The following is a 22,560-nucleotide window of genomic DNA, read 5'->3' as shown; positions in this document are numbered from 1 at the left end:
AACGTTCAGCCACAGGCAGTTGTTCTTCATCCAGTGGGCAACGTTTGTCATGCATCTGTGGAAGTTGGTTCTGGTGGTGGTGGGTCCGCTGTGGTATTATTCAGACTGCTGCAGCATGGTTCATGCTGATGTGGTATTATTCAGACCGCTGCAGCATGGTTCAGGCTGCTGTGGTGTGGTTGAAATGATGTTCTTTGTCACCATCCTATCCACAAACATTAAAGAAGTACATGAAATACCAGCGAGATTAATGTGTTTGTCATACAGGTGCCTTCATCTTGTGAAACTAAGTTTCTGACTGTGTCACTTTCAGACCTGCATTCCGCTTTCTCCGACACGCCATGGCTCTTATCTTTGCCGTAGAAGAAATCAATAGAAACCCTGAACTCTTACCAAACCTCACACTGGGCTACCAGATTTACGACTCTTGCACCAGTGAGATGAAAGCACTTCACAGCACTATAAATATATTATCAGGTAAAACAGAAGCAGTTCCAAACTATGGCTGTCAGAAGAAGGACATACTGTGTGGTATCATCGGAGACTTCTCTTCAGCAACATCCTTAGCGATGGCTGACCTTGTGGGAATCTACAAGTATCCACAGGTAGGAGGGGCTGATGACTTTGTACGTTTAGTAGTAACAGGAGTTTTCTACTAAACTGAGATGGAAACTTCCAGCATTATAAGAGACATGAAGTTACAGACTACATATGCATAGTTTTAATAAGATAATTTGAAAATATTAATTTTTGTTATTAAGAGGTTATTTTTAAAAAATGGAAATATGTTTTAGTTTCCTAATTGATTATTTACATAATTTATTGTGTTAATTGTTTTTAAGAATTTAGATATTAATTGATAATATTATCTTTAAGGCCTAATGGATAAGGGTTTGACGCTCAACATCCTGTGATTCTGGGCAAATCACTTAGGGGCTGATTACGATTGCGGGCGGACCGAGTCCGCCCGCCATCGTAGTGGTGCCTGGGACTGCCCGCCTTTATGGCTGAGGTCCTGCACAATGCATTACAATGTGACTGCCACTGTGGCGGTCACATCTTGCATCTTTACCATTGCAGCAGGTGCTGCTGGCTGCAGCACCCGCTGCAATGTTGAAAATGTATGTAGTGCGTTTCCCTGTACTGTTTCCATGGGGCACAGGGTCAAGACTGATTTGCATATGGCTGGGTCCAAACTGGGGTGGCGTAGTGGGCAAAAGAACGATTGATTTAACCCAGATCTTTTGACTGGGAGAGAATGTTTGCATTGTCAGCATTCTGTCCATCATTTGTTTGCTGTAACACTTTTCACCCTAAGTGGGATGGGTATGCCCATAAGTAGGTCCCTTGCTCACTGTGCCACTGGATTCAAGCTAGCCTGGCTGAAGAAGGGTGACATACTCTGAAACCGGTCCCAGGATGCTTTTTTCCAGTCCAGGGAGGACCTGGCCTGGCAGGTCAGTCTGGACTGTTCCAATGGGGCACAGGGTCAAGACTGATTTGCATATGGCTGGGTCCAAACTGGGGTGGCATAGTGGGCAAAAGAACAATGGATTTAACCCGGATATTTTGACTGGGGGAGAATGTTTGCATTGTCAGCATTCCGTCCATCATTTGTTTGTTGTATTCCTGTACTACGTGGCAAGCACCACTCGGTGCCTGCCACTTAGTGCAGGGAAATACAGGGGGTACCCATGGGGGGATATCATGGGTACCCCCCAGTGCACTACCACCTCCCCCCAACACAAAGGAGGCCCGCAACGGGCCCCCGAAACCAATCGCCACCAGCCTTTCCATGGCTTTGTCCAAATAGGGACCCTTGCTTCTAGTCAGCGTAAGGGGGATACACTCCTAAAATAACCCCTGCTCACCCTCTTGGTAGCTTGGCATGCGCAGTCAGGCTCATCTTAGAGACAGTGTTTAAAGCATTTGCTCATAACCAATAGTAATACAGTGTAAGCACTACAAAAGGACACCAAACCAGTTTAGAAAAATATCCAATATTTTTATATAGTTAAGACAAGACCAAAAACAATAAAAATACACAATACAGTACTTAGAAATTTTCAGTTATCAAAATAACCTTGAAAAATAGTTCTTTGAAGTTGATAGCTCCCCCTGGGGCTATCACGGCTTAGTGAACAAACAAATCCAAACAGTTCTGGATGACTGCGCCATTGCGGGCCAGCTACGGTGTCAGGAAGACCCGCAAAACAGTACCTTTAGAAATGCAGGGCGTCGGCGACCTCTCGTTGAGCTTCTGAAAGAACAGCGTCCGCAGGTGTCGGTTCTGGAGGTCGGTGCAGGAGTCATCGGGCCCTCGAAGTCACACGAATTGCAGATCGAACTCCTTGCAGTTGAAGTCAGGAGTGCTGTCGTCAGCAGGCGTCGGGTGCAGCGGTGCAGCGTGCGGGGCCCACAGGTCGCGGTGCGAACAGCGGCTCAGCGGCTGCATCAGATGGCGTCGTCGTTGAGACCAGGGTCACAGTGGAAAGTGTGCTGTGCTTGTCGCGATGCTAGCAGGTGACGGTGCCAGCAGCGGTGTTGCTGAAGTGCTGTCGTTGGCTGACGAACTGGAGTCGATAGTGCTGGCGTCGGTAGGTCAAGGCTGTAGTGCCGGATGGGGGAAGTGCGTTGTTTAACATTACAAGCTGTGCCCTCGAGCCACAGTGCAAACAGTGGCATTGATTTCGGCATGGAGCGTCATCGTCGTAAAGCGAGGCGATGCGGTGTGCGGTGCCCAGAGGTCACGTTGTGGGCATCAGCTCGGTAGCGGCATCAGCAGGCGTCGTCGGTGATACCAGTGTTGCATTGGTGCAGCAGTGCCTCCAGGTCGTGGACTCGGCTGCGGCGTTGTAGACACGTCGGGTTGCTTTTTTTTCTGTTGCAGCACAAAACACACAGTTCCCAATGCTGATGGCAGAAGAACTTGATGTCTTTGCCGTTCCTGAGACTTCTTGAACAGGGGGAAAGCTCTACCTCAAGCCCTTGGAGAAATTCACAAGAATAGATTGCAGAAAGTCTAATCCAGTCTTTTCACTGTCCAAAACAGATGCAGCCACTGCAGGCCAACACATCAAAGCACTCACCAAAAGGGTAGTTCCTCCTCACAGTTTGTCTAGCTCTTCTTCTTGGCAGTCTTCTTGGTCCATAAGAGTTCTCAACTCCTGGGGTCTGGCCCCCAATATTTATACCACCAAAGCATTTTTTCTATGAAGACAGAGAGTGTCTGTACCCAGCCAAAACCAGTTCTGTCCTCTCTGGTGCAGCTTCCTGGCAGGGAGTGGAGACAACATTGTGCAAGGCAGACCAGGCCCATTCAGGTGCAAGGAAATCTCCTCCCGCTACTCTAAATGCAACCCAGGTCTATTTATCCCATCAGACTTCCGGAGCCGCTGCCCCTCTCCAGCCCCTGTCATCCGAAAGCCAGACATGCAATACACAAACCTAGTAGAGGCACACTGGATGGTTAGGCAAGAAAATACCTACTTTCTAAAAGTGGTATTTTCAAACACAGAATGTAAAAATCACCTTCACTGAAAGAAGCATTTTAACATTCTGATTTCAGGCATTCTAAGTTTATTTTCCTACCTTGTTCCCAGGGCCAGTTATGTTTATAGGGTGTTATAAACAAACCCCACATTCTGTCCTATGGGAACATGAAGCCATGCATTGGTGAAAAACGAAATACACTGTTTTTCACCACCAGGACATTTCACACTCAGCAGTACATGTCCTACCTCTAGCCAACACACCACCCTGCTCTCAGGGGTACCTTGGGCCTACCTTAGGGGTGACTGACATGTAGGATAAAGGAAGGTTGGGGCCTGGCAAGTGGGTGCACTTGCCAGGTCGACATGGAAGTTATAACCTGCGCATAGACTCTGCAGTGACAGGTCTGAGTTACCTTTTCAGGGCTACTTCTCTGGGTGGCACAACCAGTGCTGCAAACCCACTAGTAGCATTTGATTTTCTAGCGTTGGCACTCTCAGTGCACTCTACTAGGGCCTCACCAGTAAATCAAATATGCCAATCATGGAAACACCAATCCAAAACATAATTTACAACAGGAGCACTTGCACTTTAACCCTGAACAGCAGTGAGAAAGGGTGCAGAGACTCTAAACCAGCAAAACCAGAATCAAAACCAGGAGGTCAGAAAGCAAAAAGACAGGCGCAACACGCCAAACTATGCCAAGACTAACAGGCTTCAAACATCCTGTCTGGTATGATTTTTAACTTATACTTGGTGGACCTGTCTAAAGTCCTTCTCCCAAATAATTAGCAGAAGTGAAGGTTCATATCAGTGCCAGTGACACTCTCCTGTTGGATTTAACTGGAGCGGGCGCCAAAGGCACTTAGGTCAACTTATAAGATATTGCATGAGCAATGATATTAAAATTGACACATCTAAAACAAAGATCATTGTTTTTTGTAGAAACAAAAATAAGAAAGGCCACTGATGAATTTTAATGAATTCCATTGAGAAGGTGCTCCGCTGTAAATATTTAGGTGTGCGGTTTGAGGACAGGGGGCAAGCAACAGAACACAACATATCAATTAGGAATGTGGCCACCTTTTTGAGCACAATATTCTCTCTGTCAGCTCGTGCTGACACAAGTCATTTGTGTAAGGTGATGGAGTGTAAAATTACTTCAAACAACCTCTCTGGTGTGATTGTATTGAAAGAACAACTGGGTGACTGGCTTGAGATAATACATTATGGGGGGAGAGGATGTGGTCTGACGGCTAGACTGCCGACTTTGGAGCTGGAAAACCAAGGTTCGAGCCTTGGGGTCGTGACACATCTTGTGATTCTGGGCAAATCACTTTATCCCCCCAGGCCTACCAAATAATTTTTTCTAGAAATGTATCCTTGTGTAACAAAACCGGTGCTAATGTAAGGCGCTCCCATACATTCGGGCCGAGTTTGTGCTATAAAAATCTGCAAAGAAAGAAACAAAAGAACATTCAGGCTCCACCTGCATCTCCCCAAGAGCTTAGCTTGAACAGATACAAACAGCTCGTGCGAGCCAGATTTATTGTTATAAGTAAAAAAAGAGCTCACCCTGACACTCTGAATTTTTTACCTTTGGAAAAGGATAAATTAAGGTTTTAGATGGGTATTTTAATTGAAAAGGGTCACAAAGGACCAAGAAGCCAGGGACCTATGGTTGAAGGAGTTTCCAGATAAAATATTTTCCAAATTAACAAACAAACAGGCTAACCTGCTATCAATCAGGCAATATGTTGGAGTTTTAAGTACAATATTCCATATTAGGTTGCTCCCTGTGCTATATGAACAGCAGAGGGTTGCACATGATCTCATACAACATTGACCATTGGAGCTGAATAGCATTAATCACCTACACTTCGGTTTGATACCCTGGAGAGCTCAACTTTCTCCCACTGAAAGTCCTGATGGTATATTTGGGAGTGCTTTTAAAATCCACAAACCATTGAGCTTCTGAGCACTAGAAAAGAACAGATGACCTCAGGATCAAGACCAAGGGTTAAAGGGGCCTGGAGAAGCCTATTGTGTCCTGTTTTGAAAATAATCTTTATTTTTATTAAGGCTATCTGTGAATACTTCTGACAGGGAAACATAAAATGTATTAGTCTAGTCAAATTAGTTTAAAAAAATGGGCTAACCTAGAACTGATTGCAATACAATTTCTGTAAGTGGATTGGTATTGAAATTTTTCCATAGAAAACGATGGTGAAAAATTTCCACTCTATCATGACGCGTTAATCCAATATGGCGGATTTTTCAAAAGGGCTGCCCATTATTTGAGATATAGGGTATAACCGTTTATATTCCCATGTGTGGTATCATTTTATATGTTTTTAGGGATGGGAAAGTCAAAAATAACATAAAAAATTGTTTCTGATGACTATAACATCAAATTGGGATTAATACAATGAACAACGATAATTATATGTTAATATGCCAAACATAGGTTTGGCATTATTTTTTATTTACATTTTTTTAACATCATTTGAAAAGGATAAACAAATTTCAACTAGATAATATAGCACTTCTCAATATGACACGACTATTAATCCTGTTTTGTTTGCTGTTTTGCACATGTGAGATCAGCTTGCTCTCTGAGAAATATTTCAAATGATCTGTTTCCAGTTGTCACGTTCAAGGGGCCTCATTTACAAGGCCCTTGCACCGTCGCTGCATCCCTTTTATTTTTACGCAGCGGTGACGCAATCCGTGTGCCACACTGCGCCATATCTACTCACTGACGCATCGGGTCCAGTGCTTCAGGCTGTAAAGCCCTGCTTCACATTACACCTGCGCTAGGTATAATGTATGCAGGGTGGGCGTTCCTACGCAATAAGCCACATCTACAACTAAGAGTATAGTTTCCAGCCTGTGGAACCAGGCTTGTGGTATCAGGATCTGTAAATTTTGAAACACATACAGGAATCACAGGGTACCATCATCCTAAGGAGGGATGCTTACCCCATGATATTAAGAGAACGTTTTGTCCAGTGTGTCAGGTGCTTGTTTGTCGTTGGCAACTAATGGTTTGAGATTTGATTTGAGATACCGGAAGAGAGAGATATGCAGGCTCAAGTAGTAGAAGCTTATATTTTGGATTGGAAGTCTATCCTACCAAACCAGTAATCCCATATCCCTGGTCATGGTATTAGGAGGGGCATAATTTATCTGGAGACACAAGGCGGAACAAACCTATATATTTGGAAAGCTTCTCCAGCCATTGAAAGCAGGGAGCCCAATATGTGTTTTCACAATTTCTGGTAATATTCCAAAGGAAAGCCGTCGGGTCGCGCCTGAATTCATATCACGAAGAGCATCTTCCAGCTCCTCCAGCTCTAGTGGGCGATCTACATGGTCCCTCTCAGAGTGGGAAAGAGTCAGCAGTAGGATGTCTTCAAGGATGAGGCAAGTGGATTCCCTCTCAGCCCTAGGACACATACTACAGAGGGACCACAAATGTGGAGGCAATGGATGGAGCCTCTGTGTGGATTGTGCCGTCTGGAGCAACCTCACTTGTAGCCACCCACGACCCCAAGTTGTGTGTTATCAGCCAGTACAGCACCGTGTCAGATTCACCCCCCCATTCATGGGCTCTCCTAGGGTGGGCCATCCAGTATTTTTTGGCCTCATCCAGAGAGAGTTGCCTGAGTGTGGCAGTGTGAATAGTTCATGGTGAGTAAATTTAAATACAACCAAAAGTACAATGGTATCCAAAGGTAGGAGTCATTTCACAAAAATGTAACTCACATGTGGGCATGGGTATCGTGGACCAGTTAAATGATCCCTCTCTTTAGTTGCATCGATCTGCACATGTTGCACATTTAGCACAGGTGGGGCATCAGAAACCTCTCCGTGCTCTTTATGTCATCTGGCCATTTATGGGCTGCAGTCTAATATCATGTGTTTTTTAATAATGTCTTTGAATGTTCCTTTGCTCTTGTTTGTAGATCAGCTATGGCGCTCTCGATCCTCTCCTCAGTGACAAATTGAGATTTCCGTCCTTCTTCCGGACTGTCCCGAATGAGGTCTCAGTGTACGCAGGAATCACTCAGCTGCTAAAACACTTTGGATGGACCTTGGTGGGGATCCTGGCCTCGGACGATGACAGCGGAGAGAGAGCGATGCAAGACCTGAAGATGATGATCACCCAGAGCGGAGGCTGCGTGGAGTTTTCCTATACGTTGCCTACAGATCTACCTTCCATTAGTGCTAAAAGGATTAATCGAATTATTGATGCCATACAGAACTGCACTGCTCAGGTTATAATCATCTACAGCACCAGCACATCAATGACAAGACAATTTCTTTATGATTCCTGGGAAAGGGTACCCCATAAAATTTGGATAGGAGCCGTGAGCATGTCTTTTTCTAAAACAAGGACCGGATTAGATGACCTGACTGAATTGAATGGGTCCCTGACTTTCTCCATCAAGGAAGGACAGATTCTGGGGTTTCAAGATTTCCTCTATGATGTGGATCCTATGAGGTTTCCAGATGACAATGCCCTGTGGGAGCTCTGGCTTTCAATATTTGGATGTATCATGATCTCTAAAGCTGATTTGGTCCATGCTTATTCACCGCATTTACCTATATGTTCAGGAAATGAGACCCTCAGAGACTACGACCTGCCCTCCATCAACGCCTTCAGTTATCGATTCACCTACAGTGTGTACACGGCTGTCTATGCCTTGGCACTCGCCTTACATGACATGTATGTGTCTGAGTCCAGATCAGGATCTGCTGCTGGGAGCCTCAAGCAGGACTTCAAGCCCTGGAAGGTGAGGGATTGTTGCAGGTCCTGCTCAAGGCAGCATAGCCATTCTCTCATGAAAACAGATGATCAGTCTTGATGGCTCCCTCATGCCTTATCTTCTGCAGTTTTCCTTTCATAGGGATCAGTTTACTTTTGTAGTTTTGTCAGATTTTTGTATTTCCTTGGTATTTTTCTGTTCATAATATTCTGCACGATTCAGAAATGCCGTATGCTTAGTTCCAAGTCTGTGAATTCTTTTGGAAAATGATACCAAGTTAAGTTGAATATTTTATCTCCAGCATTACATGAAGGTTTGTGAAGATACTCCGTTTCCTTCGTTTATACCTCAGTTGACCTTGTCTTTGACCTTTAGATCCAACTTTAACACATTTAATGTCAAGAACAGAAGGCAGACAATCTCTAGCTCCTAAGTAGCAGAGGAGGGTTGTCAGGAAATCAAACCCTCAAGAGAACCAAAATGTGGGGGCTACAATCTCTCCCTATATCCAAAGATACAGTAGTTGGTCTGCCCTGGTTAGAAGGCAGCATCTCAAGATGGCTGCGCAGCGCTAGGTCAGAGCTGCAGCTTTCCGGTGGTTTGTACGTGACTCGGGAGGACAGCTGAGGCTCGCGCTGGCTCTGAGTACCGCGCACTTCGCCGAGTCCGTTGAGGGAATCGGAAGATTCTAATCTGCGTTCGCAATAGTTTTGAGTGTAGCAATGCGTTAAAGACCCGTTTATTCCGTCGTTAGTTCAGATTTAATCTACTCGTCGGTGTCCTGAAGGGAAGTCCTGAAGAAAACTGTTACAAGTCAACTTACCGATCTCCGTTTGCTCGTCTCTTCGAGTCTCCTGCTTAATCCAGTCACGCAAGTACCTTAAGAAAAGAATAGAAGAAATTAGACATTTAAAATTAAAGACTAGACAGTTCTATGATACTTAATATTTTGGATCCAGATTTAGTGTTCGAATACCAAAGAACATAGAGTCAAATACTTACCTGTACCTGTTGAAGACTGCACCGTTCTTTTACCTGTTTAAAGAGATAAACAAAGACAAAAACAGGTTAATGCTAGTAATTAAAAGAAGTTCCTAAAAGAAATAATAGGGCAATCTTTCACACAGTATAATTGTTTATGTTAATTTGCAGGATATACTATCACTTAATTATTCTACCAAATAGACAACACAAGGCAACAATATCTTAACAGAAGAGAGGCAATAGCTTGGTCTCCTGAAGGGTAGGTAGGGGTCTCTAGGAAGAGAGTGTGAATTTTTGTGATTATTTTTGAATTATAAGAGTAGTTGACTTAATTGGGTTTTGTTATATATTTTACAGTGTGAAAACAGAGCCAGAGAACACTAAAAGAGGTAGCTGTAGAAGACACCAGATTAAGGTCCAGCAGTCTCTTCTCTGTCCCATCCCCTTAGCCCCCAGGGAGTTCTTTCACACAACTAGAGTTCCATTTGGTGTGTAGAGGGAAGCTCGAGGAGGCATTGGGAAAAGTTTGCCATTCTGCTCCTGTGAGTTGTCTGGGAAACTTTAAGTAAGACTCTTCTGACAGAGTGAAGTGCCCAAGAAAATTTTACTCGCCTGGGCAGAATGGCCGAAGGAATCGACTTGAAAAGTTTGGGGGGAGTTCTAGAAGTAATACAAAAGGAATTGTTAGCAGTTCGAGAAGAGACTAAGACACTAAGGCAAGAATTACTGGCCTCTAGGCGAGACACCATAGACTTAGCCAGTAGAATGGATGGGTATTTTGCAGGCACCAGTTTTTCAGCCCTATCTCAGGATACCCAAACTAGTAAGAGTACCACGCAAGTCATACACTCCTTATCTCCTGTTATACCGCTCGCTCCTCCAGAGCGTTTTAGTGGGGACCCTCAAAAGGCATAAATTTTTCTCACGCAATGCTCATTACACTTAATGTGTCGGCCCGCCATTTTCCCTGATGCACAGTCCCGGGTAGCCTTTGTTCTTTCATACTTAAGAGGTGACGCTGCTGCCTGGTCCTTGCCACTGGTTTCAAAGGATTCCGCTATCTTATATGATTTTGACGAATTTAAAAAGGAATTCCTATGGATATGTGATCTAAGAAGAGTGTCTCAAGCTACGGACAATGAGTTGTTGGAGTTAAGTCAAGGGAACAAAGAATTGGTTGCATACCTGGCTCAATTTAATAAACTAATTGTGGAGACAGATTGGCCAGAGAATAAAAGAGCAGCCCTATTTTATCGGGGTTTGAAGGACGAATTGATGGATGCTCTGTCCCATATTCGAAATCGACCCACCGAGGTCTCCGCCCTCATCAATTTGGTCTTAGAATTGGATTATAGACAGTCTGAACGGAAAGGCGAAAGAAGGAGGGATTTTCGTCCGAGTGTGCCTAGGTTTGATCGAGTTAGATCAGAAGGAACAAAGTCTGCTGAGAGCACCCAGACGGTAGAACCTATTCAGATTGGGGCCGTCAGAGGTCCCCTTTCAAAAGAAGAAAAGGAGAAGAGAAGATCTTATAACCTCTGCATGTACTGTGGGGTCAGCGGCCATTTTGTTAAAGTGTGTCCGAAGAAACCAAAGTCTTCTCTGAAGGAAAACTGGCGGCACCACCAGTAGGAGGGGTTGGACTGGTGGATGCTAAAGAAAACACAACTCCAGAATCCCATTCATTGGCAAACACACTACAATCTTCCACTCGCGATACATCTCTGTTGGAGAATTTCTGACCAATATCTTTGCTTCAATATCTGGCCAAGATTATGGAATCCCACGTTAACATCACTCTGACTAAATATCTAGAGTACAATCAGATTTTGGATAGCTCTCACAACGGGTTCCTATTCAGACACAGCACGGAATCAGCGCTCATGGCAGTCACAGAGCAGCTGTGGGCAACTCTAGATGAGGGTAGTGCGTTGGCACTATCTTTACTCGATCTCAGTGCGGCCTTTGACATGGTCTCCCATGAGATCCTTCTCCAACAGCTTGAGGAGATCGGGGTCAAAGGCAGGGCTCTGGCCTGGTTTGCCTCGTTACATTTCCAGGTCCACACGCCCCATCTGTCTAGTATCTGTATCTGTCTAGTATCTACCATCATTGGAGGAGTGTGGCTCAATGGTTAGAGCGGCAGACCCTGAAGCAGAGTTCTGGCCAGGGACCAGGGTTCGATTCCCGCCTTGGCGGGGCTCGGGCTCAATTTCCTCGGACCTGTCTATTCTTGCCTCGGTGCCTATTCTAATCACGGGCCCCACGCTGCAACTCTGGGCAATAGCTTGCTTAACCTCCACACCGGCCCCAACAGCGCTAAGGATGCCTGGCTTCACCCTGGGGGTGCCCAGGAGTGGACACTTCACAGGGAAAGCCAAGAAGGGTTCCACAGCGGTATGAGTATCAGCGCCAGGAAACCGCAAAAGGCGACACCGCAAGGTAGCCGTCTGGTGACAGTGCGCTCTATAAGTACCTTGACATTTACATTTACATTTACCATCTAAGCTGTGGTGTTCCCCAAGGCTCTGCCTTGAGCCCCACGTTGTTCAACGTGTACGTCCACCCTTTGGCTTTTCTAGCCAAAGAACGTAACATCAAAATGGTATCTTATGCAGATGATACCCAGCTGATGTTCACCTTTACAAACAACCCGGCAATAGACCAACTGAAATTCCGTGCAGATGTTCTAGCTATTTCAGATTGGATGACAAACAACTACCTACAGTTGAACACTGCCAAAACGGGGCTGCTCCTGGTAGGCCATGACACCCACAAATGGGATTACCAGTGGTGGCTGCGACCTTGGGCTCCCCTACACAACCAAAAAACGCTGTTAAAGATTTAGGGGTTCTGATTGACTCAGCCCTCTCTTTTGAGCCTCAGGCAAAAAAAGTGTCTGGTACCTGTTTCGGCCTCCTGCGCAGCCTCAAACCCATTTTGGGGTTCTTCGATGCTCCTACCCATCAACTAATAGTGCAATTGGTGGTCTTCTGCTCGGCGTCAATAAAACAAGACTCCAACAAGTACAGAATGCAGCAGCACGTACTCTTGTTGCCTTACCTAGGCAGTGCCACACCTCCAATCTTCTACACAGTCATCACTGGTTGCCCATTAAACAAAAAGTTCACTTTAAAACCCTATGCACTACTCATAAGATTCTGCACGGCCAGGGTCCCCAAATCCGTTAGGAACTCTGCACTGCCTATGTTCCTACGCGCGCACTACGCTCCGCTGAACAACATTTTCTGTGCGTCCCACGAGTCCGCCGATGCAGAACCGGGGGTCGTTCCATCAAAGCCCAGGCCCCTGCACTGTGGAACTCTATCCCTCGGGCTGCCCGCAGCACTCACAATCATTGGGCATTCAGGAAGCTGATCAAAACCTGGCTTTTTACATCCGACTAACATAATTTCTTCCGGCTACCCGCTCTGCGCTCTGATAGCGCTGGGACGGCCTGTTGCTGGGGCAGCCGTGCGCAATATAAATCACCTTAACATAACATAACATAACATAACATAACATAACATAACATAACATAACATAACATAACATAACATAACATAACATAACATAACATAATAATAGACTAGTGTGATATTCTTTCGGAGTGTTCTGAATCAATCCCCTTGATGTGCAAGTATAGTAGATGACAGCTCCTCCACCGTCATCCTGACAGAGATGTCTCATCTTGCCAACACTAATTCTCCTTTGTGTCAATATCTGGGAGGAATACACAAAAGCCAACTGCCAACTACATCAAGGGCCTTATTACGAGTTTGGGGGTCCCATGGACTGTCGTATCCGTGGTGGTGGTTCGAGCGCAGAGAAATCGTAGTCCAACCACCGTATTACGAGGTGGGTGGATTGGCTTTCTGAAGACCGCTGCTGGACCCCCCTAGCCAGCAGCAGACAACCGACCACCGGGCTTGCAATCCGTGAAAAGCAGCCAAACTCTTAATAAGGCACCTCTTCATGTGACCCAGAATACAGACTGCAGGTACCAAATAGTTAGGACAAGAAAATGCCAACTTTACAAAAGCTGCATTGTCAGACGTTTGACATAGACTCTGACTTTACTATTAAAGAGGGATTAAAATTACAATTCCTTACTGGCCAAACTCAACATTCCAACCTACTTATTAAATGTAATAAGGTAACGCAATGTTATCCTATGGGAGAGAGTTTCTCAATACCGGTATGTGTAAACCTTAAAAGTACATGTCCCACTTTTTAAATACAATGCACCCTGCCCCAATAGGCTATTTAGGAAGTGCCCTAGGGGTAACCTATATTTTAAAAAAATGAAGAGTTTGGACTGGCAAGCAGTGTATTTTGTCAGGATTAAATGGCAGGCATAAGGCATGTTTCGAAAGGGCTTCTTAAGTGGGTTGCACCATCACTGTTGCCGGCCCACTAGTAGCATTTAATTTACAGGCCCGGGGTACACTTTACTAGTGATAGACAGGTACATTTAATATTCTAATTGGGTGTAAGCTAACGACACAATGTTTAAGTGAGAGAGTACAAACACTTTAGCTCTGATTAGCAGTGGTAAAATGTGCAGAGTTATAAGGCAAACAAAAATGGAATCAGCTAAAAATAGGAGGCGTGAGGCAAAACGTTTGGGGGGAGAATACCTTAAAGCTGACAGGTATTCAATGTGCTTCATCATATCAACAGATGGCTGTTAGAAATGGGATTTCTGGTTGGCTAAGGCTTGTGCCAAAGTCAGGCAGAAACCACCACTCTAGTCAGGGCAAGGAAGTTACACGCCAAAGATAACTCCTGCTCACCCCCTTGGTAGCTTGGCACGAGCAGTCAGGCTTATCTCTGAGGCGATGTGTAAAGCGTTTGCGCGCGCACCCAGCAACAACAACCAAGGCCCACCACAAAGGAAACTCCACACAAGGTATTATAAAAAAATAACCTTTGTATTATACCACAACACATTAGATAAAAACACACACTCTACAATGTGCCAACAGGTACGGGCAGAATTTACAAGGGATTATATATACAGGGGACAGGGCCACATGGACCACTGTCCGGAATTAGCACTTTGTAGAAACAGCACTTAGAACATAGGAATAAGACTTTAGAACATAGCACATACAATCACTGTAGCACTAAAATAGAACATGTAGCACACAACCAGTAACTACTGGTATTAGGTAGGTACCACCTACGCAACCCTAACCACCTTAGGAAAATATTGCGCAGGGAATCAGGACCTCACTAGCACCACCTGTACTAGGGAGAAAACAACCACCTAAGTATCACAATACCTATAGGGGTAAACGCACATTACACATGATGCATCACATTCAGAGGTGTAGAACAAGGTACATGACGCATAAACACATTTAGAGGTGCAGGTTAGGAAGAATAGCGCCAAACTCACATTAGCCACAACCTGTAGCAGTCCCTAGGCCAACTGGCCGTGAAGGGGCAAGGACGCCCTGTGTCCAGCAGAGTCAGGGTGCGCCTGCGCAGGCTGCGCAATCCAGGGCGCACAACCTAAACGTAGCAGCTGCCCACTAAGTGCGGGGCAGCTGTCGGACAATGATGGGGCCAACGCTGGAGCCTGGCAGGCTCTGTCCACGGACTGTCCCCTGAGCCCCTCTGGGCTCTGAACGATAAAGAAATGCCCCCGTTAGAGCCTCACAGGCTCAATAAACAAATGTGTCCCTAAAACGTGGTGGGAGCCTCGTGGGCTCTAAGCAACCAATGCGCCATCGTTGGAGTCCCTCTGGACTCAGAAATACTGCCCCCAACCATTGGAGTCCCACGCGGGGGACTCGTGAGCCTCGCAGGCTCTGGCAAACAATGTGCCCACGTTTTGGAGCCTCACAGGCTCTATCAAAATGCCCCCGGTCGTGGGAGCGACCCGCTGCCTTCCGGGGCCGCTCTGGGTGCAAAAGAAATTCCCCCGACGTTGGAGCGCTCCGAGCGCTCTGAGCAAATACTGCCCCCGTTCGTTGGAGCACTCTGGGCTCTCTGAGCAACTCCGTAGAGCACTTGGAGCCTCACGGGGCTCACAGACCAGGATCGCCCTCCTGCGGCCCCCACTCACCTCCGGACTCCGTCGGGTCGGGCACAGCAGGTGACACGGGGCTCTTCTCTTCCGGTCCGGCCCAGCGTGGGATAGGCTCCCGCCTGGGTCTTCGCTCGATGGGTTTCCAACGCGCTGCTCGGGGCTCTCGCGGTTGAGCCTCCGGTCACGTGGGTGACACTCCCTGCCGCTGGACCAATCCCAGCGCGGCAGGGAGGTGACGTCAGCAGGCTGCCGGCGGTTAACTCGATACCGGCTTTCTCCGAAGCGCGGAGTGGGCTCCCGCCTTCGGTTTTAAAGTATTAAGGGGCAAAAACAAGCGGCAAGGTCCCTGACGGGGTAGGCACCCGCTAGGGACACGGATTTTCCAATAAAGCGGGGTAGGCTCCCGCTCGAGCTCCACAATGCGGGGTGGGCACCTGCTTTACTACTAGGCGGACTAGCAGGGAATCCCTACGCCGGGGGTTCCCTCGCTAACAATTGCAGCTCCGCGCTGCTGGCCACGCATAAAGCGCTCCTAGCCCTATAAGTAAATGGAAAGCGCTTCCAGGTGCTTTTAGGGTAAAGAAAAGCACTCCCGGGTGCTTTAGGGGAACCATAAAGCGCTCCCTGCGCTTAAAGTAGGATCCCAGCAAAGTCCAGCAAAGTTCTTAGGCAGGTGGGCAGGGGGCAAGGCTGGGCCAGGGGCCAGCTCACTGAGCCCTCCAGGCAGGAAGGCAGTCCAAAGTGGCGGTTCCTCCTGGCCTCCTGCAGCAGCAGCCCCCCCTCAGGATCCTGGAAGAGAACAGTTTCTGTGGGGACACAGCCCCATTTTTATACACTAAAACCCTTTGTTCTTGGTTCAGGGTGAGGGGGAAAACCAGTCGCAGCTGGTTGGGGAGCACCCTTGATGTGCTCAGCCCCTCACTCTATTCACTGGCAGGGCTAGGGTCGTCAGTCGCACCACAGGGGGCGGAGCCAGCATTGTGTGGGGAAAGCCCTGCCCTATTCAGGTCCAAGGTGCCCTCCTCCCCAGCCATCAGCATGCTAATCTCACACTCACCACTGGGGCAGACCCAACCAGACTCCTGGAGCCAGGCTCACCAGCCAGCTCCAGCCAATCATACGCCAGACACACTGCACACAGAAGTGCCCACTTCTAGAAGTGGCACTTACACACTAGGTACGTGCACGCCGCACACATCATCGCGCAGCATTCAATCACACGAGACCGCACATACCAAACTCGAGCATGCACACCCCACGCATCAGGAACTACTAGGGACACATAAATTCCCCATGCATTCCTATGGGAGGGTAGGCCTATCTCACCACATGCACTCAGAGTGCGCACGCACTTCACCCTGGGACACAGGGAAAGTGCGCAGAAACCAAAAATCACCACACCAAGTCACCAATAAAAAGCAAAAAAAGTTCAGGGGTGAACCTGCCAGAAGGGCCAAGTCCAACAATGGCGGACGTACTACATCCTCCTATTTTATACGTGGCTTTTTGTAGCCCTATCATATGCTAGGGACTTGCAGGTTGTCATAGCCAAGTATAACTAGTCCTAATTACCATATCTCTTAATTAGCAGAGCACTCACCCTAGGCCTAGTTAGCAGGGCCCATTAGAACACAATCAGACTCAGAAACACCAGACTCAGGCAAAAATGAGACGAAAAGTGAGGGGACATCTGCAAAAAAATGCAGTTTTCTCACAATAGAACTGGGGTAGATATTACTTTTATTACATGTGATCTCTGGGATAAACTGCATCTGAGCGTCAAGCATGTATGTCCTTCCTAAACATGCAAGTTATTAAAAGGTCTTCCCCCAGTGATTCTACACCCATGCTAACTAATACCTATTTTCCTCTTTTAACAGCTGAACAAGTTTCTTATGAAGTCGCACTTTAAGATACCGACTGGGGACAACATTAGTTTTGAAGAAACAAGTGTCATGTCAGCAAAGTATGACATTTTAAACTGGGTTAATTTTCCCAACGGATCAATATCTGCCATCAAAGTTGGACATTTTGACCTCTCATCCTCACCAGGTCACCAACTTTCAATCAACCAAAGTGCCATCATATGGCACTCTGAGGGGCCCAACGTGGAACTGGTGAGTGTGAGACTCCCACCTGGGTGAATCTTTACATCATATTTCATCTAGGTGCCTGTCTCATGCCTGCACTAGGCTTAAATAACTTTATGCTCTCTATCTGTATCCATGACAAAGCTTTGATACTGTTTACATGTCTAACTAAATAAGTAAGTAAATATACCCAGATGTCATGTGCAGACTAAAACTTATGCCAGAAAAACAAATGTTCACAAGGAACTCATTTGGTTAAACAATTTTTGATATGCAAAATAGAATTATTTGCTCAGACTCAATCAAAATCCCACTATTAATATCCAATACGACCTTTGGATAGGTCCAGGCATGCATTACCATAAATTGTGTCTTGAAATACAGACTAAAACTTAGACAACATTCATAACATGCATGAGTGAATGAACGAGTGGGTGAAATAACGAGTCAGCGATTGAGTGAGTAAATAATAAGATTGATCGTTGATTGGAATGTCGGTGTTGGTGGTGTCAATGGACTGATGTTATTGGTAGGATTGTGCAAAATTATAATAAGAGGGTGGGTGAAATGATGCCTGTGGGACATTTACCACACCTTCATGGGTGGTTCAAAATGTGCCAAGCCAGCATCACTGTACTTGAAATCAATAAATGAACAACAAACCTCATTTCCATTATGTGACTCGATGTTCAGAATTCTGAACTCCCCCAGAAGTCCCAGTGAGGACTCGCTTGAAGCTTCAATCCCAGTTCGGGCTCCAGGACGCTGGATACCTTTTCCCGAATGTCCCCCTCTGTCACTGGGCATGTATTAGGAAGTGCTCTGGTGGGCCCTGTGTGCGGACACTCTTTACTTGGGGCCTTTGTGCTGGTCAAGAGTCTCACAGAGAGTGCTTGGGACTGGATCCTGCAGTCTAGGAGGGTGCTCCCCTTGTTGGATGTGTGACCAATCTCTGACCTGACCCCGGGACAGTTCTACAGTTAGCTGTGGGTAAATACCCCATCTGGGCTTTATTAACCATCCTACTGTGATCAAAAGCCTTGAGGCAGGGTTCTTCAGAAACTGGGAGGGCTCCACTGCTTGGACAGGTTAAGAAACTCTGACCTGACCCTGGGTCACAGATCTGGAATGTCTAGGACTGGAAGACTCTGCCCTGAGCTCAATGATTTGACCAACTGTGTGTTAAAAAGCTGAGGATGGGGGTCCAGCAGGTCGAGGGTGGGCTCCTCTCTTGGCTGGGTTGAGAACCTCTGACAAGTGACCAGGTCAGAGTTCTGACTGGCTGAGGGATGAAAGTCTCCAGCCCTGGGCTCTGTCCTACAGCCGGCCTTGCATCAAAGTGCCCCGGATGGGGTCCAGCCGGCCCAGGAGTTTATCCCCCCGCTTTTCTCTATTAAGAGTCTGTGACCAGGCCTCGAGTCAGCTTGCTGAATGAATCTGCGGTGGAAGACCCTGGCCTTGGACTACCTTTACGGACTTGCTGTGTTGCAGCCGGGGAGGGTGGAAGCCCCACGCCATACTCTGGTCAGCCATGTCTCAAAGTGCCCTAGGTAGCGTTCCGCAGGCCCACAGAGGTTCCTCCTGCCTTTCTTGGGTAAGAAGCTCTGAGCGGGCCTCTGGTCAGAGCTCCAGCTAGCCTGGGGGTAGGAGACCATGGGATCCATATTCCGGCTGGTCATGTCTTAAAGTGTCCAAGATGAGGACCCACAGGCTCAGAGAGATCTCATCTTGGCAACAATAAGAAGTTCTGAACAGGACCTGTTCTGATCGGTACCTGGGTCAGATCTCGGGGGGGGGGGGGGCCGGGGTTTGGAAGCACACCGCCCTGGGCTCCCTTCCTCGGTCTGCTGTGTCTCAAAGTTTCTGGGATGGGGTCCCTCAGGCTGGGGGAGTTCTCCCCTGCTGGCACTGGTTATGAACCTCTGACCGGGCCCTGGGTCAGAGCTCCAGCTGGCTCGAGGGAGGAAGCCCTCAGCCATTGGTTTCATGTTCCTGCCAGTCATGTCCCAAAGGACCTAGGATGGGTTCCTGCAAGCCCAAGGCAGTCTCCCCTGCCTGGCTGTGACCAGGTCCTGAGCAGGTCTCTGACTGTCCCACGGGTGGATGCCCTTGTCACTGAATTCCATGCTACATCTGGATTTTTCTCAAAGTGCATGGGATGGAGTCCAACGGGCCTGAGGAGGACTCCCTTGCCTGTCTAGGTTAAAAAGATATAAGTGGACCCAAGATCAGAGCCCTGAGATGAAAGCTGTTGGCCGTCCGGACGCTTCCCCAACCTACCATTTCTTAAAGGGCCCAGGACGGGGTCCCGCAGGCCCCTGGAGGTCTCCCATGCTTGGCTACGATAAGAAGCTCTAACCATTCAGAGCCCAATGAGCCCCCCCACAGCCTCATGCCTGGGGCCCAAAACAATCTCCGAGAACTCAGCCTGCGGAGTCCCTCACAAGCCTGCACTCCGGTACACCTCAGGGGCTCCAGGAGACTAGAAGCAAAGAGCCTCATACCATAACACCATTGTCAGTCAGAGTACCATCTGACATAAATATACCGCCCGCAATAATGCGTAATAGAAGATGTCTCTATTGAAGTTAATAACAGAAAATCTACATCGAACGGGCTGATATTTTAATACGCAATATTTAGGACTCAAGTGATATGTCTGTATATGATACTCTGACATACAACTGATGTGATGCAAGCTGGCATTTAAAAGTTCCTAGATTTAGGTGTGCCTTTTCCTCCAAACAAACATGTTTACACTGCATCATACATGTTAAATTATCTTCTTTTACATATTCCCTTTCCTGGATCTTCTGACTTTTGGTCTTACTTTGAAGACAAGTGTTTTTAAATTAATCTTCTCATGTTGAATTATCTCTAAGTGAATTGTTGATCTTTTACTAAAGTGTAAATATTCATCTAAATAAATACAAAACAAAATACATATTTTTAGCTACACGGTATAAGATAATGTGGTTATTCTTAATATTTAGAAATCAAAGGCTATTACTTGTGATATGCCGGGGGCAGCGTAACATGAGACACATATACATGGGTAGATTACCATCAAGAACTGTGAACATTTTCTACATTATTACCTACAACTAAAAGATGGAGACAAATGAGTTATATTTAGTCAAATAACAATGGTGCACATAAAGAGGTCACTAACTGTGCAAAGGATTATTCCTTTGATGTCCTCACACAGGTCTCCTTTGTAGTTTTACCTGAACCCTTCCTTCATTCCAGTGATGTCCTCACACAGGTCTCCTTTGGCGTCTCACCTGAACCCTTCCTTCATTCCAGTGATGCTCCTCACACAGGTCTCCTTTGTGTCTCACCTGAACCCTTCCTTCATTCCAGTGATGTCCTCACACAGGTCTCCCTTGGCGTCTCACCTGAACCCTTCCTTCATTCCAGTGATGTCCTCACACAGGTCTCCTTTGGTGTCTCACCTGAACCCTTCCTTCATTCCATTGATGCTCCTCACGCAGGTCTCCTTTGGCGTCCCACCTGAACCCTTCCTTCATTCCAGTGATGTCCTCACACAGGTCTCCTTTCCCTTTTCACCTGAACCCTTCCTTCATTCCAGTGATGCTCCTCACACAGGTCTCCTTTGCTGTCTTACCTGAACCCTTCCTTCATTCCAGTGATGTCCTCACACAGGTCTCCTTTGGTGTCTCACCTGAACCCTTCCTTCATTCCAGTGATGCTCCTCACGCAGGTCTCTTTTGGCGTCCCACCTGAACCCTTCCTTCATTCCAGTGATGTCCTCACACAGGTCTCCTTTCCCTTTTCACCTGAACCCTTCCTTCATTCCAGTGATGCTCCTCACACAGGTCTCCTTTGCTGTCTTACCTGAACCCTTCCTTCATTCCAGTGATGCTCCTCACGCAGGTCTCCTTTGGTGTCTCACCTGAACCCTTCCTTCATTCCTGTGATGTCCTCACACAGGTCTCCTTTGGTGTCTCGTCTGAACCCTTCCTTCATTCCAGTGATGTCCTCACACAGGTCTCCTTTCCTTTCTCACCTGAACCCTTCCTTCATTCCAGGGATGTCCTCACACAGGTCTCCTTTGTAGTTTTACCTGAACCCTTCCTTCATTCCGGTGATGCTCCTCACCCAGGTCTCACTTTGTGTCTCACCTGAACCCTTCCTTCATTCCAGTGATGCTCCTCACACAGGTCTCCTTTCCTTTCTCACCTGAACCGTACCTTCATTCCAGGGATGTCCACACCCAGGTCTCACTTTGTGTCTCACCTGAACCCTTCCTTCATTCCGGTGATGCTCCTCACGCAGGTCTTACTTTGGAAATATATAATACAGATATTGTATTGAGATGTTTTTAAAGGATTATATTGCTGATATTATATTGAGATGATATTCTTTTTTCCATATTCTCATCAATTTGCTGGTTTATTTATTGTATAATTGAAATCTTTCATCGAATATGAATACATTGTTGAAATTCGGACTCAAAAGTAATAGTATCGGGTTGCACATTCAGCTTTTGGGTTGCCCCCTACATTGTTATTTTTGCTATTAGTACATAGGTCAGTTCCCAAAATTCGTTTTCATTGACAAAAAGTTGATATACTTTGCAACAACTTTTTGTGGATTGGAATTTTATACATCTAATCCTAAATCTCAATGACAAAGTGACAAAGTGACTATAAACTCAGCAACTACCATCAATAATGTACAGAAGATTATAGGCCAGACTTCTGCCACTAGAATCGGAGAGCATTGGTTTTCAAAGTGATTTATAACCTCCAAGGCTGACCGTCCCCTGGTCAAAAACAGCATTACTTCAAGTAAGAACACGTCTGACTGATAGCACATTAACAACACCAAGCCTGATGACCTGTTATGCCATCCCTACTCTTGGAATCCTGCAATGTTTATCCTTCAAAGCCCCATCTCTTGCAGATCTCACGGATAAACTCAACTCCCTCAAAGCCACTTCTTGTGAAGATGAAGTCCATCACCACAGCTCTCTCACGGATCCCCTCTCATCCTCACTCACCATGGTCAATGCCTCTTGTACTCAAGAGATTTTCCCAAAAGGTCCCAAGACAGGCCAGTTCTACCACTCCTAAAGAAACCCATACTAGACCCTGACGATATTGTGAACTACTGGCCCATCACTCAGTGACGATTAATCAGTCAGATTGTTGAAAAA

At 46.6% G+C, this 22,560-nt stretch overlaps 1 protein-coding gene across 1 annotated transcript in view; it reads left to right on the top strand.

Moving 5' to 3' along the window:
- Positions 1–341: 341 nt before the first annotated feature.
- LOC146829927 (vomeronasal type-2 receptor 26-like) overlaps positions 342–22,560 on the top strand; it is a 57,036-nt gene continuing 34,817 nt past the window's right edge. Inside the window, exons 1-3 of the mRNA XM_085605716.1 lie at positions 342–605; positions 7,461–8,291; positions 17,169–17,405. Coding sequence (XP_085461842.1) covers positions 342–605; positions 7,461–8,291; positions 17,169–17,405 — 1,332 coding nt within the window. The remainder of the gene's footprint in view (positions 606–7,460; positions 8,292–17,168; positions 17,406–22,560) is intronic.

The sequence above is a fragment of the Triturus cristatus genome, chromosome 5_1 (assembly GCF_964204655.1).
Source record: "Triturus cristatus chromosome 5_1, aTriCri1.1, whole genome shotgun sequence".
In the NCBI taxonomy this organism is placed as follows: Eukaryota; Metazoa; Chordata; class Amphibia; order Caudata; family Salamandridae; genus Triturus; species Triturus cristatus.
Note: the sequence above shows the minus strand (reverse complement) of the source record. Positions and strands in the feature narration are given on the sequence as shown.